This window comes from Otolemur garnettii, unplaced genomic scaffold (assembly GCF_000181295.1).
Source record: "Otolemur garnettii isolate 467f Iridium unplaced genomic scaffold, OtoGar3 scaffold00007, whole genome shotgun sequence".
In the NCBI taxonomy this organism is placed as follows: Eukaryota; Metazoa; Chordata; class Mammalia; order Primates; family Galagidae; genus Otolemur; species Otolemur garnettii.
The window spans coordinates 36649393-36671183 of record NW_003852402.1 but is presented as its reverse complement, the minus strand read 5'-3'; the positions used below and the strand labels follow the sequence as shown (position 1 = coordinate 36671183).

General features: G+C 38.6%; 1 protein-coding gene across 1 annotated transcript in view; it reads right to left on the bottom strand.

The window, feature by feature from the left end:
* PPFIA2 (PTPRF interacting protein alpha 2) overlaps positions 1 to 21791 on the bottom strand; it is a 482044-nt gene that overhangs the window by 181202 nt on the left and 279051 nt on the right. The window contains exon 5 of the mRNA XM_012814158.1: positions 16918 to 17019. Within this exon, the coding sequence (XP_012669612.1) occupies positions 16918 to 17019 (102 nt within the window). The remainder of the gene's footprint in view (positions 1 to 16917; positions 17020 to 21791) is intronic.

Sequence of the window (21791 nt, the reverse complement as noted above, 5' to 3'; positions counted from 1 at the left end):
TTGGTGTCACACATTAGTATCACATTTCTTAGTATTTAATAAGTTACTTTCTTTACATTCACTGTCACTAACTATGGTTTAAAGTACCAGAAAAATTCATTGCTGTTGTCTCAAAGAACACCAATATCTGAGACCCTGAACATACTATATTTCAGTAGATAGAAGTTACATTTAAGGATCAAAGTAATATAAATAATTTTTCAGGATGAAGTTTGCACAATGTTTTCAAGGAAACTTCTTTTATTTAGCCAATCTCTAATTATATTAACGGTATTCTAGCTCTTGACTTCTCCAGACACAGGTGTACATTGATTGAATCTGAGCTATTTATTTCATAGGTTATAGGAATTTGCCTGAACTTCACCCTGCCTGTTTTTACAGCCTCACCTCATGTCGGTTTTTCCCTGACAACTACATTCCCAGCACACTAGCACCCACCACACCAGCACAGCCTCCTTTCGGTTGGTTGATGTGGAACCTTTGCTGATGCTGTGCCCTCTGTCTGGAGTTCTCTTCCTTTGCTTCATCACCTCACCCACTCTTTCCTGTTTTTAAATTCTCAGCTTAAATATCATCCTCTCGACAAGGCATTTGATCACACCGCCTTGTAAATCAGGTCTCTCCTCCTCCCTGCTTCTTTTTTCCCATAGTATTCCATAATGTGCTATGGTTTCATGAGGGGAGGGAGGCAAGATGGCTGACTAACCAGCTTTTGGCAGAGGCTCCCGTTCAGAGGGAGAAATAATTGCTGGAAGTAACCCAACAAAGCAGGATATCGGGAGCTGAGCTGAGATCTGGATTAATAGGTTTGCATCACCCCTGCTGCGATAAGCTAGGACTCCAAGGAAACAAATTTCAGGTACAGAACCCATCCCAAAGAGGATGGGAATTCTCCCTCAACCTCCCCCAGAGAGCAGTTTGAGGGGAGCAGAGAACAGAGGAACTTTTGTTTCACCAAAAGGGAGAAACACTGAGGGCCAGGACTCCCTCCACGGAGAGATACCCCTGCAAGCCCAGGCAGTTTCTTACCTGGGCCAAAAGTTGATCTGGTATTCTCCCTTCCTTCCTAAACTCCCAATCCACCCTTCTCCCCTCTCTTGGTTGTCTGGAAGACTACCCCCTGCAAAGTCTGGAGCATTTGGCAGATTTTTGTTAAGCCAGGGCACCTCATGAGTTGTGGGGCAGTTTTGCTGAAACTATAACTTTAATAGAGGCAGGTAGTCACAAGGAGAGAGAGACTTGTCCCATGTTGGAAAGACCATAGCTCGGGATCCACGCTACCAACCACTGAGACCATGGCACACCAGCTTCTCTGCTTGGCAGCCTGTGGTGGGTGGCTGGTCTCCCCACCAGGCTCCTGTGACTGGCATTCCATGGCTGGCAACTCCAGCCTAGCTCCTGCAACCTGTGGCTGGCAACTCCCACCTAGCAATTCTATCCTCCAGCTCCCCGCTTGGCTCCTGTGATCCGTGGTCAGCAACTCCTACCCAGCTCCTATGACCAGGGTCCAAGGTCAGGGACTCCACCCTGCAGCTCACTATCCAGCTCTTGAGACCTGCAGCCCATGGCCAGCGACTCCTGTGACCCCTGGTGCCCTGGAGGCTGGCAACTCTGCTCTCCAGCTTCCCACTCGGCTCCTTCAGCCTGAGCCCAGGGGTCAGGCTCCCTCCTCTGGTTCCCTGACAGGCTCCTATGACCCTTGTGGCTGGTGGCAACATCCTCCAGCTCCCCACCAGCTCTGGCAACCTGCACACAGCAGTACCCCAGATCAGCCCCACCCAGACCGTGGCAGCGCTGCCCCTAACAGAAGTGGCAGTTCCACAGTCCTTCCTACTGGGGTCAAATTGAGCTGCCAGTGGACCCTGCTGCCTAGATGATGAAGACATTTTGAACTCACACACCAGATTGGTGTTTGTGTACCGGAACAATTGGTTTGGAATTCTTGACCTGGGCTGATCACCCCAGGACCCACCAAGGTTGTACCCGGTTGTGTTATTGTGGGAATGTGGGATTCTCCCTTTCCAGTTGTTCCTGTTGGAGGGTGGGGTGTCTTAGTTGCTTATATATCTCCACAGCTGAGATTTCAGCCCGAAGCCACTGATTCACTAGGATAGGGCAGAAACTAGCTGAATACCGGTCAGCACCATCTAGCCCCACCACACCAAGCAGGTCCCCAGAGTTTCAGGCTGTAGTTCTGAATGGGATCTTTGTAAAGCTCTAAGGGAAAAGCCACAATCACCAGTCCTAGTTGTTTGTTAAAGGGCTGGTTAATTACAACTCCAGGAGCTCTCAATTCAATTTCACCTTGCCAGCCTCTCTAGCCAAAAGATGAAACATAATAGTGGGGTGGAATCCGTGGAAAAACTCTGGCTACATGAATAATCAGAGTGGATCAACTCTTCCCCCAAGGAAAGACAAAGGAGACACAACAGAAGATCCCATTTATAAACAAATGGCTGAGATGTCAGAAATTGAATTCAGAATTTGGATTGCAAATAAGATTAACAGAATGAAGGTAAAGATGGAATTAAAAATTCAAGGAGCAACTCAAAAGTCTCAAGAATTCAATGATTCAAAGACAGAATCACCAAAGATTTTGACACATTGAGGCAAGAACTTGCAGCCCTCAAAGAGCTGAGAAATACAGTAGAATCCCTCAGTAACAGAATGGAGCAGGCAGAAGAAAGCATCTCTGACATTGAGGACAAGGCTTTTGAATGCTCCCAAATGCTCAAAGAGAAAGAGAAGTAGAGAGCAAAAATGGATCATTCCCTGGGAGAATTGTGGGACCACTCCAAAAGAGCAAACATTTGCCTCATAGGAATCCCTGAAGGAGAAGAGGATGGTCCAAAAGGCACAGATACTCTACTCAAAGTGATAATTGAGGAGAACTTCCCAAACATGGCAAGAGACACTGAAATTCAGATAGCAGAAAATTTCAGAACCCTAGCACAACTCAACTCAAATAAAGCATCTTCTTGACACACTGTAATTAACTTTGCCAAACTTAATATGAAGGAGAATATCTTGGAAGCAGCCAGATGTAAAAAAATCATAACCTACAAGCAGAAGAATATTAGAATTACTGCAGATCTCTCTGCTGAAACTTTTCAAGCCAGAAGAGGATGGTCATCAACCTTCAATCTCCTAAAACAAAACAACTTTCAGCCCAGGATGCTGTATCCATCTAAACTGAGCTTCATTTATGATGAAGAAGTTGAATACTTTAATGACATACACATGTTGAAGAAATTTGCCATAACCAAACCAGATCTTCAGGATATCCTCAGACCCATGCTCCATAATGACCAGCACAATGCTCTACCACTAAAGTAAACTCATTCTGAAATTCTTGACCAAAACTCAATTTTCACAGTGGTGAAAAGATTTAAAATGTCCACTGGACTTGCAAAAAACTTGACACCCCAAATACACCAGGCTTATCAATACTCTCAATTAATGTGAATATCTTAAACTATCCTCTTAAGAGGCACAGGTTGGCTCTGACAGGATACAAAAACTGAGGCCAGATATCTTTTGCATACAAGAATCTCATCTTACCTTAAAGCATAAATATAAACTCAGAGCGAAAGGATGGGCATCTGTAATCCAGGCAAATGGAAATCAGAAAAAAGCAGGGGTGGCAATTTCATTTGCTGATACACTAGGCTTTAAACCAACAAAAGTAAGGAAGGACAAGGATGGTCCCTTTATATTTGTTAAGGGAAACACTCAACATGATGAGATGTCAATTCTTAACATTTATACACCCAACCAGAATGCTCCTCAATTTATAAGGGAGACCCTAACAGACATGAACAATTTAGTATCTTCCACCATCTTACAGCATAATAGAAAGAAATTGGAAATGCTGAACAGACCTATATCAAGTACTGAAATAGAATCAACTATATGAAATCTCCCAAAAAAGAAGAGTCTGGGGCCGGATGGCTTCACATTAGAATTCTACCAAACCTTTAAAGAGGAACTAGTACCTATATTACTTAACCTTTTCTAAGACATTGAAAAAGAAGGAGTACTTCCCAACACATTCCCCAAACCAGGAAAATACCTAATAAGAAAAGAAAACTATAGACAAATACATTTAATGAACATAGATGCAAAAATACTAAATAAGATCCTAGCAAACAGAACCCAGCAACACATCAAATGAATTATACACCATGACCAAGTGGGTTTTATCCCCAGGTCTCAAGGCTGGTTCAATATATGTAAATCTATAAATATAATACATCACATAAACAAATTAAAAAACAAAGATCATAAGATTCTCTCAATAGATGCAGAAAAAGCTTTTGATAATATACAGCATCCTTTCATGATCAGAACACTTAAGGAAATAGGTATAGAAGGGACTTTTCTTAAACTGATAGAGGCCATTTACAGAAAACCCACAGCCAATATCACATTGAATAGAGTAAAATTTAAAACATTTAAACTCAGATCAGGAACCAGGCAACATTGCCCATTGTCTCCACTGCTTTTTAACATTGTAAAGGAAGTCTTAGCCGTCACAATCAGGCAATAGAAGGCAATCAAAGGGTATACAAATAGGGTCAGAGGAGATCAAACTTTCACTCTTCACAGATGATATGATTTTATACCTGGAAAACTCCAGGGACTCAATCACAAAACTCTTAGAAGTGATCAAGGAATACAGTAGTGTTTCAGGATACAAAATCAATACTCAGAAATCAGTAGCTTTTATGTATACCAATAATAGTCAAGCCGAAAAAACAGTCAAGGACTCTATTCCCTTTACAGCTATACCAAAGAAGATGAAATGTTTGGGAATTTACCTAACAAAGGATGTGAAAGATCCCTATAAAGAGAATTATGAAACTCTGAGAAAAGAAATATCTTAAGTGTTAACAAATGGAAACACATATCATGCTCATGGCTAGGTAGAATCAACATTGTTAAACTGTACATATTAACCAAAGCAATTTATAAATTTAATGCAATCCCTATCAAAGCACCACCACCATGCTTTAAAGATCTGGAAAAACATAGTACTTTGTTTTATATGGAACCAGAAAAAACTCGAATAGCTGAGACATTACTCAGAAATAAAAACAAATCAGGAGGAATCATGCTATCAGACTTCAAACTATACTATACATCTGTAGTGATCAAAACAGAAATATTGGCACAAAAATAGAGAGGAGGATGTATGGAACAGATTGAGATCCAAGAGATGAACCCAGACACTTATCATCATTTGATCTTTGATATGCATATCAAAAATATAAATTGGGGAAAAGATTCCCTATTTACCAAATGGTGCTGGGAGAATTGGCTGGCAACTTATAGAAAACTGAAACTGGACCCACACCTTTCACCATTAACAAAAATAGACTCTCACTGGATAAAAGATTTAAACTTAAGACATGAAACTATAAAGATTATTGGAGAGAGTGCAGGAGTAACACTTGAGGATTTTGGCCTGGGAGAATACTTACTTTATGAAGAAGACCCCCAGGCAATTGAAGCAACACCAAAATACATTTCTGGAATCTGATCAAACTAAATTCTGCACAGCCAAGAACAGAGTAAGTGAAGCAAGCAGACAGCCCTCAGAATGGGAGAGGATATTTGGAGGTTATGCTTCTGACAAAGGTTTGATAACCAGAATCCACAGTGAACTCAAACTTATTAATAAGAAAAGAACAAGTAATCCCATTTCATTGTGGGCAAGGGACTTGAACAGAAGCTTCTCTGAAAAAGATAGGCACATGGCCTACAGACAAATGAAAAAAGGGTCATCATCTTTAATCATCAGAGAAATACAAATCAAAACCATTTTGAGATATCATCTAACTCCTGTAAGACTGGTGCAAATAACAAAATCCCCAAACTACAAATGTTGGTGTGGATGTGGAGAAAAGGGAACACTTCTGCACTGCTGATGGGAGTGCAAGCTAATATGTCCCTTTTGGAAAGAAGTATGGTGAATACTCAGGAATCTAAAAGTAGACCTGCCATTTGATCCTGCAATTCCTCTACTTAACCAAAGGACCAAAAATCACTTTATAACAAAGATATTTGCACTAGGTTGTTCATTCCAGCTCAATTCATAATAGCCAAGTCATGGAAGAAGCCCAAGTGCCCATCAACCCATGAATGGATTAATAAACTGTGGTATATGTATACCATGGAATATTATGCAGCCTTAAAAAAGATGGAGACTTTACTTCTTTTATGTTTACATGGATGGAGCTGGAACATATTCTTCTTAGTAAAGTATCTCAAGAATGGAAGAAAAAATATTCCATGTACTCAGTACTATTATGAAACCAATTAATAATCACTCACATTTTCATATGAAGAATAGATCACAACTATGGCCAAAGATGAAGGAGGATGGGGGTGGAAGGGGAGGGGGAATTCAGATTGAGGAAGGGTGAATGGTGGGATCCCACCTATGGTGCATAATGCAAGGGTACATGTCGGATTTATTAGCATAGAGTATAAAGGTCTGAACACAATAAGGAAACGAGATGAGGTATATATATTAACCAGTGTGATGTAAGCGTTCCTAATTCTATATGAAATCAGCACATTGTACCCCATAAATGCATTAATGTATACATGATCTATGTGTTTATGCTTTAATAAAAATAAATAAATGAATAAATAAAAAAATAGCTTCACTAAATTTATTCTATTTTTTTCATCGTAATATAAGCTCCATGGGCAGACCAGTAATACTGAGGATACTCTCTGTACTGGGGTGTCACCTCAATTCCTGACATTTATAGGTGTGTGATAAATATGTTTTGAATGAATTTCAAAAATTAATAAATGAGGTTGAATTTGTATATTGCATTTAGGTTTAGCCCATATCCAATGAAACTTGTGGACATGGTTAATTGGCATTATTTCCTCAAGCTTAAGCTAATTAACATTGTTATAGGAGTCCACATGTATACTTCAGTTAGATGTCAGACATAAGACAAGCTTTATAACATAAGGAAAACTGCTCTCTTCAACTGTAAATTAGAAATTTCCATAACCCATACCCAGGCTTTTACTGTTACTATTTATATTACCATTACTATTAATAGTGGGCTTATATAATATCTTGGTTTATATAATAATTCAGTGAATATTTGAGGATCTAATGTTGCATAGCACATCACAGGATATAGAAATATACAATATATGGGATGGCCATAAAATTTATGGGCAACTTAAATTTAATTTTAATTTCATTTAAATTTAAATTGCACATGAAATTTATGGCCAGCCTGTATAATCTCCTCTAGGAAATAAATGCAGTGAGTATTTTAATGATCCTGTGAAGGACGTTTGTTATTCGGGACTAATCTTTTGATCACACTCTTCACATGTGGCAAGTTCCCCACGCTGTGAACTCTACCTTAATACAGATCACAAAAAGTGCAATTCTCAGTTGACTGTGTTACACAGTAATTACACAGCCATGCAAGAAGGGAGCCTCATGAGGAGGTAGCTGGGCAGAGGCATCCATTTAGCTCAATGGCAGTGGCAAAGGAGTCATGATTTTATACTGAAAAAGAGAGATAGTCCCCTTACAAGCTTTACAGTGAGGTTCTGGAATTTGGTTCTGAAAGCGCAGGCTGTGGACTGATTTTGCTAAGAATTTCTTAGTATCTATTAAAAATAGCTGCTTGCTTAGAGTGAATTCTTCATCTCTAATTAAAGTTGCATTGACACTTAAGTCACCAGGGTTTACCTAATACTACCTTTGCTGATATAGTCATCCGTGGCCTGGGTAACTTTTTCTTATTTATTACATATGTTAGCTCTTAGATTATTTCCACTTTTTCCAACACCAGTCCAGACATAATTCTTGACGATCATTATCACTCATTTAGATAACTCCTCCAGCATACTGGTCTCTAAATTTTTGGAGTTCAAATACACCAACAGTTTCGATTTCCACCTTATTTCCGTAACCCATACCCAGGCTTTTACTGTTAACTATTTATATTACCATTACTATTAACAGGTGCAAATTTTCCACAATTTCAGTTTTATCATCTAACTCACAAATCACTGCATCTTCGCGTACCTGTTTCAGTTCTCAAACTCTCAAAATGCTTTCATGCAAAATCTTTTAACATAGGGATTTATTATTGTCTCTCAGCACCATCATGCCCATCCTGTCTCCTTACTAACCTTAAAAATAACATTTGAGTCGTTGTTAGCATTCTTTTTCACGTTTTGCAGCGTCTATTATGGATTAATTGTCTCCACATCTGCTGTGACCCCTGGCTCCCTAATCTCCCCTGCAATTCTTGGCCTAGCTCCTTCACTGGGCCTCTCAGCGTCATCCTTTCACCTGGCAGGCTGTTCTCAAAACACTATTGAAGGTAAAATGTACGTTGGGTCATCTCATACCTCAAGTCTTTAATGTTTTCTCATTTAAATCCAGTAAAAGCCGATTCCTTACATGTCCCAAAGGTATCAAAATTCTCTGAACTCATCTCCTGTTCTTCATCTTAACCATTTCATTCACTTCCTTGCATTTTTTTTGTTTAGTTTTATTTAATTTCTCTTTTAACATATTAAGTGTCTGTGTCCCCAGTCAGGGTCTTGTACTGGTCTTCTCTTTCCGGTATCTAAATGACCACATCACTTCGCCCTTTCTGTCAAGTTTTTATTCAAATATTACCTTTCAATGCGGCTTTCCCTGCTTACCTCCTGCCCTTAATATCTCCTTCCTAACTTTATTTTTCTCCTTAACCTTTGTCCATATCTAATGCACTATTTATTTTATAAATGTATCTTGTTTATTGTCTGTGTCTAAAAAATTAAGGAGGACAGGGAGATTTTATATCTTTCATTTGTTGCTGTATCTTCAGTGCCTAGAAGATTGCACCTAATAGGTGCTCAGATATATTTGTGGAATCAACAGGTGAACCCTGATTTAAGCAAGAGTTTATAGGCAAGCACTCTCCAGAGAGATGGGCATTGGCGATATCTCAGCTAGACACATCTAACAGAAATAATGGTTAGATTCGTATTAAAAGAAAGAAGATTGTCTCCCATGGTAGGTGGAGTTGAGACAGTTACGTAAATAATCAGCTGAGCCCTCTTGAAATGGGGTGTCTGTGCAGGGAAGATTCTAAAGACTGAGTCATAGCTACAATGGCTTCAATAGACCATTCTCAAGGGCATAAGAACTGTAAGGGCAGTGAAGTGAGCTGGACACTTTGAACTGCCCTGAAAAGTTTAAAGGAAAAAAAGTGACAAGCTTAAGGTTTTAAATTCTAGGTCAAGACACAGTCAGAAGTTGCTGTGGTGGCTCATTATAGCTGCTTATTGAGGTCCCACTAGGAAACAGACAGAAGATTAAGAGCCTGACGTAAGGAGGGGGCAATGAGTTACAAGCCTTACTAAGGTATATTATGGGGGAAATCCTGACATCACTCTGGAAAAAAGAATTAAAAGAAGCACCATAAGAACTATAAAAGGGACATTTGGAAAGAAAGATCTGGAAGTGTATGAGTCACTCTGATAGACCGAATCATCTCCATGAGGCCAGTCCCGTGTGCCTTAATGGTTGTGGAATGACTCCTCTTGAAGTGACTATCTTAGAGGATGAAGCTTCTGCTCTTCATTTTTTCTGATAAAACAAATTGTGCTAGTCATCAAGTCATCCCAGCTGAGACCCCAAGCATGACAGAGCAAAGAGGGGTCATCCCCACACTTTCTTTTCTTAATCCTTGGTACACATGAGTCTATGAACATAGCCATGTGTTCCTTTGTGCCATTAAATTTTGGGGCTACTTGTTACGATGCAGTGGGTCATCAGAAACCCTTTCTTAAAAGAATCTGCAACTATTTAGCAGGATAATAATATTGAGAAAAAGAGAAGACTAAAATTTTATGCATATTAAAGCCCCCAGCTCTGAGCTGGGGCTAAGTCTTCGGTACTCACTGTAGAAGAGGCTTTCAATAATCTGATGGGCAAAATGATGTACCATGTGGATAACAGCCTATTTCCCTGGCCACCACAGCATTTTCTCACTGAGGAAAGAGTGACCATAGTTTTAGGGGTACAAGATATTCGTTGACCTGAAAAAATGGATTTCTCATGATTAAACTTGATAGGGTTACCACTACTACGAAATGGCCAAGAGGCTAGCTATCAGACTTAGCCCCTGATAGGATACAGAACACACGGAGATCAGCTATACTCACCTTGAAACAAGCATATTACATCGAATCCCACTATCAAGGAAGAAGCAGCTGTCTTTCTCACTTTTATTTTACTTTATATTTTTTGTTTTTGTTTTTTGAGACAGAGTCTCACTCTGTCACCCCTGGGTAGAATTCTGTGGTGTCACATCTCACAGCAACCTCAAACTCTTGGGCCCAAATGATTCTTCTTGCTTCAGCCTCCTGAGTAGCTGAGACTATACGCACCTGCCACAAAGCTCAGCTAATTTTTTGTTTTTTTTTCTATTTTTGCTTAGGCCGGTCTCAAACTCCTGAGCTCAAACAATCCATCCTCCTCAGCCTCCGAGGGTGCTAGAATTACAGGTATGAGCCCCTGGCCTGCCTCTGTTTCTTACGTATAATTAGCACTTCTTCTGGGTATTAATCTGCTTTCTCTAATGGCTGTGCTTCCACCGGTCACTTCATTGTATCGGATTTTTGCTTACAGTAACGTGATCATATACAATATTACCTCTGACCCAAAATTCATTTTATAGCGAAAGAAAACACAATGCAATTGATAGATGCTCCAGGAAGCTCTGCTTTTATCACGTTATTCAGAAGCAGCTGATTCTGTAGAATGCTTAAATGACCCAAGGAAGACTGCTATTATTTGAGCTGAGAGAGCACACATCTCTGGAATTAGCATATACTCAGAATTAGTGATGTACACAAGGCATAATTTCTTTCCTAATTTACATGGGCCCATGTATGTAGGTGCAGGAGTTAAGGTTTAGAAGTGGAATTTAGAACTGCCACTAGGATCTTGTGCCCTCTGCCCAAAAGAAGATCTTTCTCTTTTTGCTGTATCTAAAATATGAATGTATAGTAACAAATTGTTCTTCGTTTTTTCTGCCCTTTGTGGCTGCTCAGAATCTTTTGAACAGCTCCTCCCCACGGAGTAGTTCCCCACATCGTACTTTCCCAGTACAGGATCCAAGAAACAGTTCTCGGGGATGGTGGCCACCAGGGGGCAGACGTGTGACTTAAAAAACTGGTCAGCCAGAGCCACCCACATAGGACCAAGTCTGCAGGAGGCTGGAGGAGGGAACAATGTGGTCGGGGATCCGTTTGGTTGACCCAAACAGGGAGAGGCTGAGTGTCTCTGAGACTGGTGGTGTCAGAAAAATCTCCAGCAGCTAAGAAATTTGCACCTAGAAACTGCCTGGAAAGTCAGTTTTCAGTTTAGAGATTTTTCATCTGTCTTAATTAACATCTTCTTGATTAAAACAGTGGACTTCAGTCTGTTTTGTGCCACGAGGAGCTGTCATCTACATAATAATAAAAACCAAATGTGTTTTCATTAGTTTCAACGGACTCCTTAACAACTGAACAATTTCACTTATCCTCAATACCTAAAACAATATTCTGCATGATACCTAATTAATACTTGTTGAATTGAATGAATGATAAATATAACTTATTTAGACTGGAGAATGTGATGAGATGTTCTCATCTAGCATATTTCTACAGCCTAATTTAAGGTTCCAAATGAAAGTAAATAACTTAAAAATACAAAAGGAGGAACTTACCTAAAATACCAGCAAAATATCTATTAATTATACTTATATAAGCTACAATTACATCTGTTTATTTATTTATTTGAGACAGGGTCTCACTCATTTGCTGTGGGTAGAGCACTGTGGCATCATAGCACACAGCAACTTCAAACACTTGGGGTCAAGCAAAATCCTCTGGTCTCAGCCTCCCTAGTAGGTGTGACTACAGTCACCAGCCACTATGCCTGGCTAGTATTTCTATTTTTAGTAGAGACAGGTATTGCTTTGCTCAGGATGGACTGGAACTCCTGAGCTCAGGCGATCCACTCGCCTTGGCCTCCCAGAGTGTTAGGATTATAGGCATGAGCCACTGCACCCAGCCTCATAAACTACCACTCCAACCTAATATTCAGTAATTATTGTGGAAGGAGCATACGGCACTCTCTTTGCTATACTCAAAGGATGACAGGGACTATGTGAAAGACCATCAATCCTATGTTAAACTTTAATTTCAAAGACTGCAGTCTGCATATAGAAACACATATGCATAACATACAATACTTTCGCAAGCATATCATACATCATTGGGAATTTTTGGGACTAACTTCTGACTTGCAGAACAAAATGTCTTAGGTAATCTACATCCTTTATTATGATACCATAATCATAATCCTTTATTATGATACCACAAGAGTCTCTAAAACTATATACTTTCCTATTATTATATCTGGACTCAACATACCCCTGTGTGCAATTATTTTCGATTACAAATGGCATTCAAGTAGAAATGCATTCTTCCCTATCGACTAATTGGCTTGTTGTAATATGGGTATATAGCACAACACCAACATCTGAAAACGGAAACCTATAAACTGGTTGCTTTCATACTTCACTCGACAGCCTTTGCTTTCCAATATAGTTTAAAATCCTCTGTGCTACACGGTACATGTTTGATCATGACATTGAAATAACTATTTGGAGAGCCCATGTCTTATCTTATTCACACTTGTATTTATTGCATTATTGCATCCTATCATAGCCCTTTCATAAATAAACAAACTCATGTACATACAAGAAGTATCTTCATCTATTTTCAGGTGCTACTATTTTTTTCTGAATTGGATTGTCTTAATATTTTTTACTCAATGAGAAAATATATTTGAAGGATATTATTAACTTGTGTAGGCTGAGATTTGTCAAAAGTAGGAAATTTTTGGCAGTAATGGCAGCTGTCTGATTATATCTCAACATCTATTAAGAAAATGCCTTTGATTCAGAACTAAAGCAAGATCATGGCACGGTAAGGAATGTTTCAAATGCAATTAAGTCTTTCTTCTTAATTTTACGACCCATGAGATTCAATTATAGCATCATTATTTATAACTTAAATTAAGACTGGTTCTCACAGCCGTAACTTCTTTTTCAAAGTCATACCATAGTTATATTTTAAGACATCATCAACAATATAATCCATTCTCTGAGATCCTCTGCTGTAAAAATAGCTGAAAGAGTTCAAACGACAAAACATTCTCTCTTATCAACAATCGGTAATTACATTAAAATCACCATTTTTTAGCATTTCATTAATTCAGATAATTTTTCGAAAACGTAAGTGTTACTGATCAATTGGAGTTGAAATAGCATCGGAAATAAGTTATTTTCTATAAATATAAGTTGACAAAGTATAGCTAGGGGAGTTTTAGGAATAAGATATTTTGTTTCCACATTTTTATCAGTATAAAATATTCAACAAAAAGCTTGTTCATATGTTTCTAAACAATATCCATTAAAATTTTTGAAATTTTTTTGTATAATCATAAATAATATTAGGATGATTCTATTTGGATATCCTCAATGTAATTACTTGAGGCAGCTGGATTTCAGAGCAACTTTGGTAATGCCTTTAGTTTCTTTTATTGGCCCCTATTTGGGAGCTGGGGATCAGCTATTTCTGTAGTGACAAAGTGATACGTGGCTGTAAGTGTCAGCTCAGCCCTAACATCAGAATATGTACTTAGCACCCTACTTTCCAAATAATAGATAAGTGTATAAAATGCATTAAGACTTAGTTATAACAGTTTGGACATACTCTTTCTTAAATATAAGCCCTTTGTATCACACGTGTTTTGTAGGTAACACAGAAATACAATTTCTTAAATACATAACCTGTGGGTAAGCTGAGGACAGACTCCTGGTGTCACTTATGAGCCATGTGGCCTGTGTCAAGCTACTTACTTCCTTGGGTTTCCCACTGAGTGGGGATAATGAGATTACTGGGAGGATAAAGTGAATTAAACACGTAAAACATTTAGAAAATCATTTAGCACTTAAATAATGTTGACTAAATATGTGTATTATCATTGTTATTACTCTATGTATTAGATCAACTTCATTTAAATCCCACTAAAATTTCTATTATCTGTTTTGGGAGGAGGGATAATTCATTCAAATATCATTATGCAGAAGGCTTTCCGATCCATTGTGTTTGATGTTACTCAAAATTAACACAAATGACCCTGTCCAATCATGAGTCATGATTTCTCTCTGTATAACTGTCTTTTTGTGTTACTTATCTCTCTAGTCGTGAACATAGGCTAATTATGTGCTGTACAGAGAGAGCCAGGAGTTTATCAGAACATCGGAAATCGGAAGGCTGAATTCTGCTTTAAATTTGCTCACAATCTATTATCAAATTTTCTTAAGCCCGTGAGAAGGAAATACTAGCTGCTTGTTTCCTCTCCACAACCAATAAGTGGGTGTTTCTAACAAGAAGAGAAACACACCATGTGGGAAGAGAGAGAAACAGCTATATAAACTTGTGAGAATTGTTTTGTTTAGCAATACTTAATGAGGCATTTGGGGAAAAGAGATGATGATGTAACGTACGAAGTTATTATATAATCAATACTTTTCACAGGGGAGTTTCATAAATCGGTTTTTCTTGTTTAATCAACAACAACCAAAAAAGCTCCACATCACTTCTTTAAGAAGGGTAGAAAAATATTGTCCAGCCTTATTACATTTTCTAAAAGTAACTATTATTCATGTGTAAAGTTGATGGCTTCAACTTCAGGTACATAAAGGAATCTTATATCACGCTCACTTTGAAATCCTAACTAGGCATTTCATGTTACTTTTTCTTTTTTTGCAGTTTTTGCCCAGGGCTGGGTTTGAACCCACCACCTCTGGCATATGGGGCCAGCGCCCTATGCCTTTGAGCCACAGGCGCTGCCCATTTCGTGTTAGTTTTCTTTGCATCCTCTGTAATGCCAGCGCCTTTGACAGGTGCATCAGCCCTGATACATCTGGTGTGGACACTGTCACCAAATCTCCTGGTTCTCCAAAATAAGTCACAATTAAGAAAGAATAACAGACTTCATACTGCAGAAGTCTGAGTCGTAGGCAACGTTTTCTCTAAACTGTAGTAAATCTTCGAGTTCCTTCACGGATGTAGCTTGAGTAATCATGCTGATGACCTCGTGACTTTGGACACAGCTTCTAGATGTAGAATACCTCAGCTTAATGTTTCAAACACCCCCCTTGTTATTTACTGTCTAACTTCAGGGAAAGTATCTGACCTGTTCTGAGCTTCCATGCTTTGTCTGAAAAGTGGATATAATTATAATATGTCCTTCATATGGGGTGTAGAAGGAAGTAAAGGGCTGTAGGAAAAGGCTTTATACAGAAGAAACAGATCCATGGTGAGTAAAAGAGTGTCTGGTGCATTTTAAATGTGAGGATTAGTTGGAAATCTATCGAAGGTTTTGATTTTGCTCCCTTCTCAGCTTCCTGCTCTTGCTTTTACATTTGGCCATGTGGCGTTACATCGGGGAATGTAGTCTAGAGCGTCAAAGTATAAAAGAGTGAAATAGGGAAGAATCAATCTTACAGCAGAAATAAACTTTAAACTTGTGCAGAAACACAGTTCAAAATCAGAAACACAGTTCCAAATCATGGTGGGAAAAACATATAGAGGGAGAGAAAAACAGAAAAAATTCTTCTGACATCAGATGATATGATCTAAACTGCCCTTGTTATGCCCTCTTTGAGGCAATCCATGTGAATGGTTCAGCCAAGCCTCGGTGAAAACCAATTCATTGTATGCATATATGTGAATTCTCTTTACCCTTAAATAAGACCCTGATGAACAAGGACGTACTCTGAGGTTGATCGTATAACCATTATGCATGTAATTCTGCTCTCATTAGAGTCATGAGCTCACGGTGCGTGGAGCTGTTATTTCTGTATTATTGTCTAAGACCCAGCATAAAGTGAATAGCCCATTAACCATATATTATTTTTTCCAGCATTAATCTGTTAAGGCTGTAATACTTAGACTATTTCTCACCTCCTTACTAATTACATTGAACTTATATCCACACAGGAGTGGTTCTTCTCCACTGTCTTTTAGCAGAGAAGCTATACTTATTTGTGGGTAATATGGCAATCTACAAATTTCATGACATTTAGTCATTTTTCTTCTGAATTAGAAAACACAGCATCTTTGATCAAATTCTGAAATTGAATGTTACATGACACTTCATGTGGTTGATCAACTACATGGGTTTCCAAGAAGAGAATGTCGTGAACTTCATTAACTTCACAGAATTCGGGTATCAGACCTAGAAGGCCCCTTGGAACTTTTTTCAAATACAAAGGAATGCCTCTTTTAGTTGGCAGAGATCTGTTCCAGTGCTTTTCTATTTTCAACACTTTTTTTCCCTTTTTAAATCAATCTTTTGCTGGGATGAGGTGAGGACCAACCCAGGCCACTCCCTCATAGCGCTCCGTAATTTAAACTCTTTCTACGCCCCTCCTCCTTCCCTTGGTAGTTTTCAGCCTCTGAGACTTCGCCCTCATCCCCACTCTAACCATTTGAAAGTTTGAAACCCTTTATTGAAATGCAGCCTTCTTTTTTAAAGTGACACAAAGTAAAGGCCAGAAGGACTAAGAACATTCTGGAAACCCACATAGTGATTTAGCAGGCTATAATTTAGGTTTTCTGTCTTTTTGTTTTGAGTTTAGCAGTATATCCTCCTTGACTTTAAGTGACTGATTGTGAGTTCCTAGCTGCTGAAAGTGTTCCTAAAGCTTTAAAATGCTCATATTTTCTCTTTATATGTGGAGTAGATATGAAGCGCTGGATGACATGCAGAATTCCTTCCCAGACAGGCCGCCTTGTACTTACTCGTGTGTTGTTTCTTTCAGCTTTAAGTTCAGATATTTCTTCTTCCTTCTCCAGAAGTTGTTCCCTGCAGGCATTTAATTCTTTTGTCAGTGCAGCAAATTCCTGGAAAAGCAACAAAAATGTTTGAAGACTCATTCGATACATAAAAGCAGAAGAGAAAAAGAAATCAAAGTATATAAATTTCTGAATGAAAAAATAGGGAAAAAATAGCCTGGTTGGTTAATACATGTTGCTGCTGTTAAGAACCTTGATTCCATTGTTAACACATGCTCATCCGTAACATTTACTGGATGTATCTTATTAAAATATGCCAGTTACATGGGGGTACTCTGTATGAAATATATTTCAAGATATATCAGATACATCACCCTGAATGTTCCATTCACATGATAAATTATTGTTAGAGTTATTTAGGCTGATTCATTTTGTGAACAGATGCACAAGTCTTAAATTTTAATTCTTACATAACACTATTCAAACAGAGCATAGTGGACCATCAAAACAATAAAAGATCTTACTGAAAGTGCTATTGAGAGATTAAGAAGTTTATTGATTTGTTAACAAAATGAAGAAAGAGAATCTACCTGTCTTTAACACCTGCATTTAGGACCTGGGCTGTACAGCAAGAGGTCAGCAGCAGCTGGTGGGGAAGCTGCTTCTGCAGTTACAGCTGCTCCCATCACTGGCATCACTGCCTGAGTTCCACCTGCTGTCAGAGCCGCAGCAGCATTACACTCTCAGAGGAGCAGGAACCCCCTATAAACTATGAGTGGGAGGGGTCTAGGTTGTACACTTCTTAGCTCCTTATGAGAATCTAACTCATGGTCTGAGGTGCAGTTGAGGCAGTGTTAACTGTTTAAGGCCTAGTGTGTGCTCAAATAATATTTATTTTTATTTTATTTATTTATTTATTTTTTTTGAGATGGAGCCTCAAGCTATCCCCCTGGGTAGAGTGCCATGGCATCACGCTCACAGCAACCTCCAACTCCTGGGCTCAAGTGAGTCTCCTGCCTCAGCCTCCCAAGTAGCTGGGACTACAGGCGCCCGCCACACCTGGTCATTTTTTGGTTGCAGCCGTCATTGTTGTTTGGTGGGCCTGGGCTGGGGATTCGAACCCGCCACCTTAGGTGTATGTGGCTGGCGCCTTAGCCGCTTGAGCCACAGGCGCCAAGCCATAATATTTATTTTTGATAAATGAAAACGTTCATATTGTTACCAAAAGGTTGAGGGTTCTAGAGTGAGTCTGTCCTCAAGTGGTTAATGACACTATGGAGCAGTCTTCAATGGCTTTCTTCTCCAAAATGAGATCAGAAATCATGATATGTTTCTTTTTTTCACCAATAGGTGGACAGTTTAGACACACAAAAGATTATTTCATTAAATAATCAACATTTTTTAAAAAGTTGAGGGAAATGACAGAAAAAGAAACCTAATTGCACTATTCTGCTACTCCAACTTATTAAACTCAACAAACTCTTTAGAGTGATTCTCGGGAGTCTAATTGATGCTTACCAAATGTTTTATTTGGGAAAACTTTGCTCCAGCCCGAGAAGGCACTCAGATCAAAAAGAGCAAGGAGTGGGGAGACCGGTTTGGTTAACTTGACCTCCACAAAGGCAAATTTAGTGGAAAGTGCATGACTGCGATGATTATCCAAAGCCAGGAAAGGTTCGGGGTTTATATTTTGGGTTGCTTCAGACCATTTAATTTGCTTGGTTTCTTTAAATGGCTTCAGACCCACTGGATACTTCAAACGCCTGGGAGTAGATTTTGGGACTTAGACTCTAGATGAAAGAACTCGTTAGAATTTGTCTGACCTTGCTGGTAAATGTTTTCTCCCCTGACTCTTGCCTGCTTAAATGCTGTTGATACCTTGAGCACATCATTTAGGTGGAGAATGGAAATAAGCAACAGGCAGAAAACGACAAACTTTTCTCTGGAAAATGTAAATTTCTTTTATACTGCACAGCTTTCATGGAGAAATGATGTGACGCATACAGGTTCTGTGCTATAGATTACTAACATGCAGGCATTCAAAATAATCTTATACTTATATACATGTATTACAGCATTGACTAAGATAAAGCATAAACCTAATCTGTACCTTTAACATAATACCAGTTAGCAAAAATACCTGTGTCTGTCTTTCCAGGGATTTAGCTTGTTAACTATAGAAAGAAAAAAGACCTGGAAGAAATATTTCAGCATTTTAACATTAGACATGTCCAGGTGGTGAAATTATGATTTATTTTTGGTTTTTGGCTTCCTCCCAGGTACTCCCATGAACAAACTCTCTATATTGGAGAATGTGCTTTTGTGCTTAGAGAATAAGAGAAAATAAAAAATGCGTAAGTTCTTTGAAACAATCACATATGTAAAAGAGAGGACAGCAAGTAATAAAGATGTTACTGGTGACAGATGACGGGATTGCTGTTATCATAGCCCTGATTCTGAGCTGGCTATTTTGGTGGCTCTCGGTATTAAGATTATCCTTACATTTATCAACTTCCTAGCAGATACAAAACACTATTTTTACATTCACTAGTTCACTTTGCTCTCTAAATACCTGTGGAGGGCCTGCCGTTCCTATCTTATGGTTGAGGAAACTGATCAACTGTAGATTTAAGTTTACAAAGCTCATGAGCCGTTGGGCATTGAGTTACTCTGAGCACCATTGTCCACACTGAAAGTCTAGCTCTTTTCTACTGTATCTTTTCTATTTGGAGCACATTTTTCAGTGCCCCTTTATTTGAAGCATAAAATAACTATTATTGCAATGATTTATCCAATGGGAGTGTGTGGCGGTTCAATTCCTTTCATACAGATCAACATATCTGGGACTGTAATAGGTGCAAATACTCCGTGTGGAGTTATTCATCAAACATTGCTGCTCTTTTCCTCTGACAGGCCTCTTTTTTCTACCTACTTCTCCATTGCCAATGTCATCATGACCTCGGTCTTCCATCATCTTTATAACACTGACAGCAATGGTGTTTAACATTGATTGAACCCTTAAATATGGCAGGTACTCTGCAGAGCAATTCAGATTGATCCTATCAATGATTCTAATAACATACTGTGAAGAACTACTAAAATTTTGGTGAGGCCTAGAGAAGTTTAGTATTCCACCCAAAGTTACACAGCTGGTCAATGGCGGAGCTAGGCTTTGAGAATCAGACAATCTGTCTCACAAGGGGTGGTCACAATGCGTTGTTCTTTTCCTCCTGAACACGGCCTTTCTCCTTCTACTTTGTCTACCAATCTTTGGAAAAATTATGTTTTTCTCAAGCTCATGAAACTTTTGTAGATCCCTACACCCAAATGCATCCAATACGACCAACTTTAAGTTGTAAAGCTTCCTAGTTTCCACCCTTGGCAATACTGTTGATTCAGAGTTGACTTTGCCCCTCAAAAGCCTCCTTTGTAGAAGGTCCCTCTTCTGCACTTAATGCCACAGTAATTCTCTTTCTATTTCCACCTTTTCATTTTCTCATTTCTCTTTTTTTTTGTATTTCTTTTTCTGTATTGTCTTTTATTCCTGGAATACTCAAGCCCATCTTCTCTTCCCTGTTTTTTTTTTTTTAAGCACCAGTTTGCCTTGTTAATGCACTGTAATATCTAATTGTATTATTTTGATAATAACTGAATCATGTTTTTAACCTCTGTCAAGTAAAGAGAATGATCACTCAAGGCAAGACTGTTATCTTATTTATTTTTATGTCTTCAGATCTTAGCACAGTTCCAGTAAACCTGAGTAGACACTCGATAAACTCTTATAAAAATAAATAAATGGCTTGCTTTCCCTCAACTTTTGACTTTAATACCAAAATGATTTTTAAAAGATATTATCAGACATCTTTCTCTTCATGAGTCAAATCATTATATGTGCTTAATATTTAACACATATGATATTCTCTTTACTTCGTAACTGCTGTTTTTGTCTATATTTGAAATATACTGCCTATACTCTACATAGCAATGACATGTCTGCTATGATTCATTGCACATATAGATAGAGCGACTACCTGAAAACTGCCAAATTCAAGGAAGTAGTCACATAATCTTCGCTGATTCTGGTTGTTTTTGCAAAGAGGTTTTGTGGAATGTCCCCAGTTTAGGAATTGGCCAGCTTAGTGTTGGAGCTCATTATCATGAAACCATAATGTTGTAATATAAATATTTGCACTGGGTACAAAGATGGAAAAATGAATGGGAGCAGGTGTACCTGAACACAGTGAATGAAGAGGCAGCAGTAATGAAATCACAAGGGCTGTCCAGCCACATACATCTCTAATTTTCATATTTACATGGCAGATCCTTACCAGACAGTGTTCATGTTTTCTATTTCTTAGTGTTTAGGGACTATTGCTGTGAATAAATGGTGCATTCATATTTATCATTTGTTCACTGGCAGTATCACATTGGTCTGATTCATTCTTAAAGTGAAAATCTAGATTGAACCAAGATGTTATTTCTCCAGTCTATTATTCTCAACCAATGTTTTAGAAAAGTATTTCCACAAGATTCCCAGAAAAAAAAATCCACTTGCAACAACCTACACTCCCATTGACAGGAAAATGTATGAATTCAGTATAGTAAACGTGCATGATGGAATTGTGCAAAGGGCAGAATAAATAAGTTAGAGGTTAGTAAAACAACATGCAAAGATTGCAAAATATAAATTGGAGTGAAAAAGGTACAAAAGGGAACATGAGGTATAGCAGGGTATTATCAGAATCTGCAGGCAGTGCAGGATAAACGTTAGAAGGAAACGTCGTTCACACTTCACCATGTCCAAATTAAAAGGAGTCTGTAGAAAAGGCTGTTTGCTTTGACTCACCCAGACGGGAGGAGCTGATGGCTTCCCAACCACC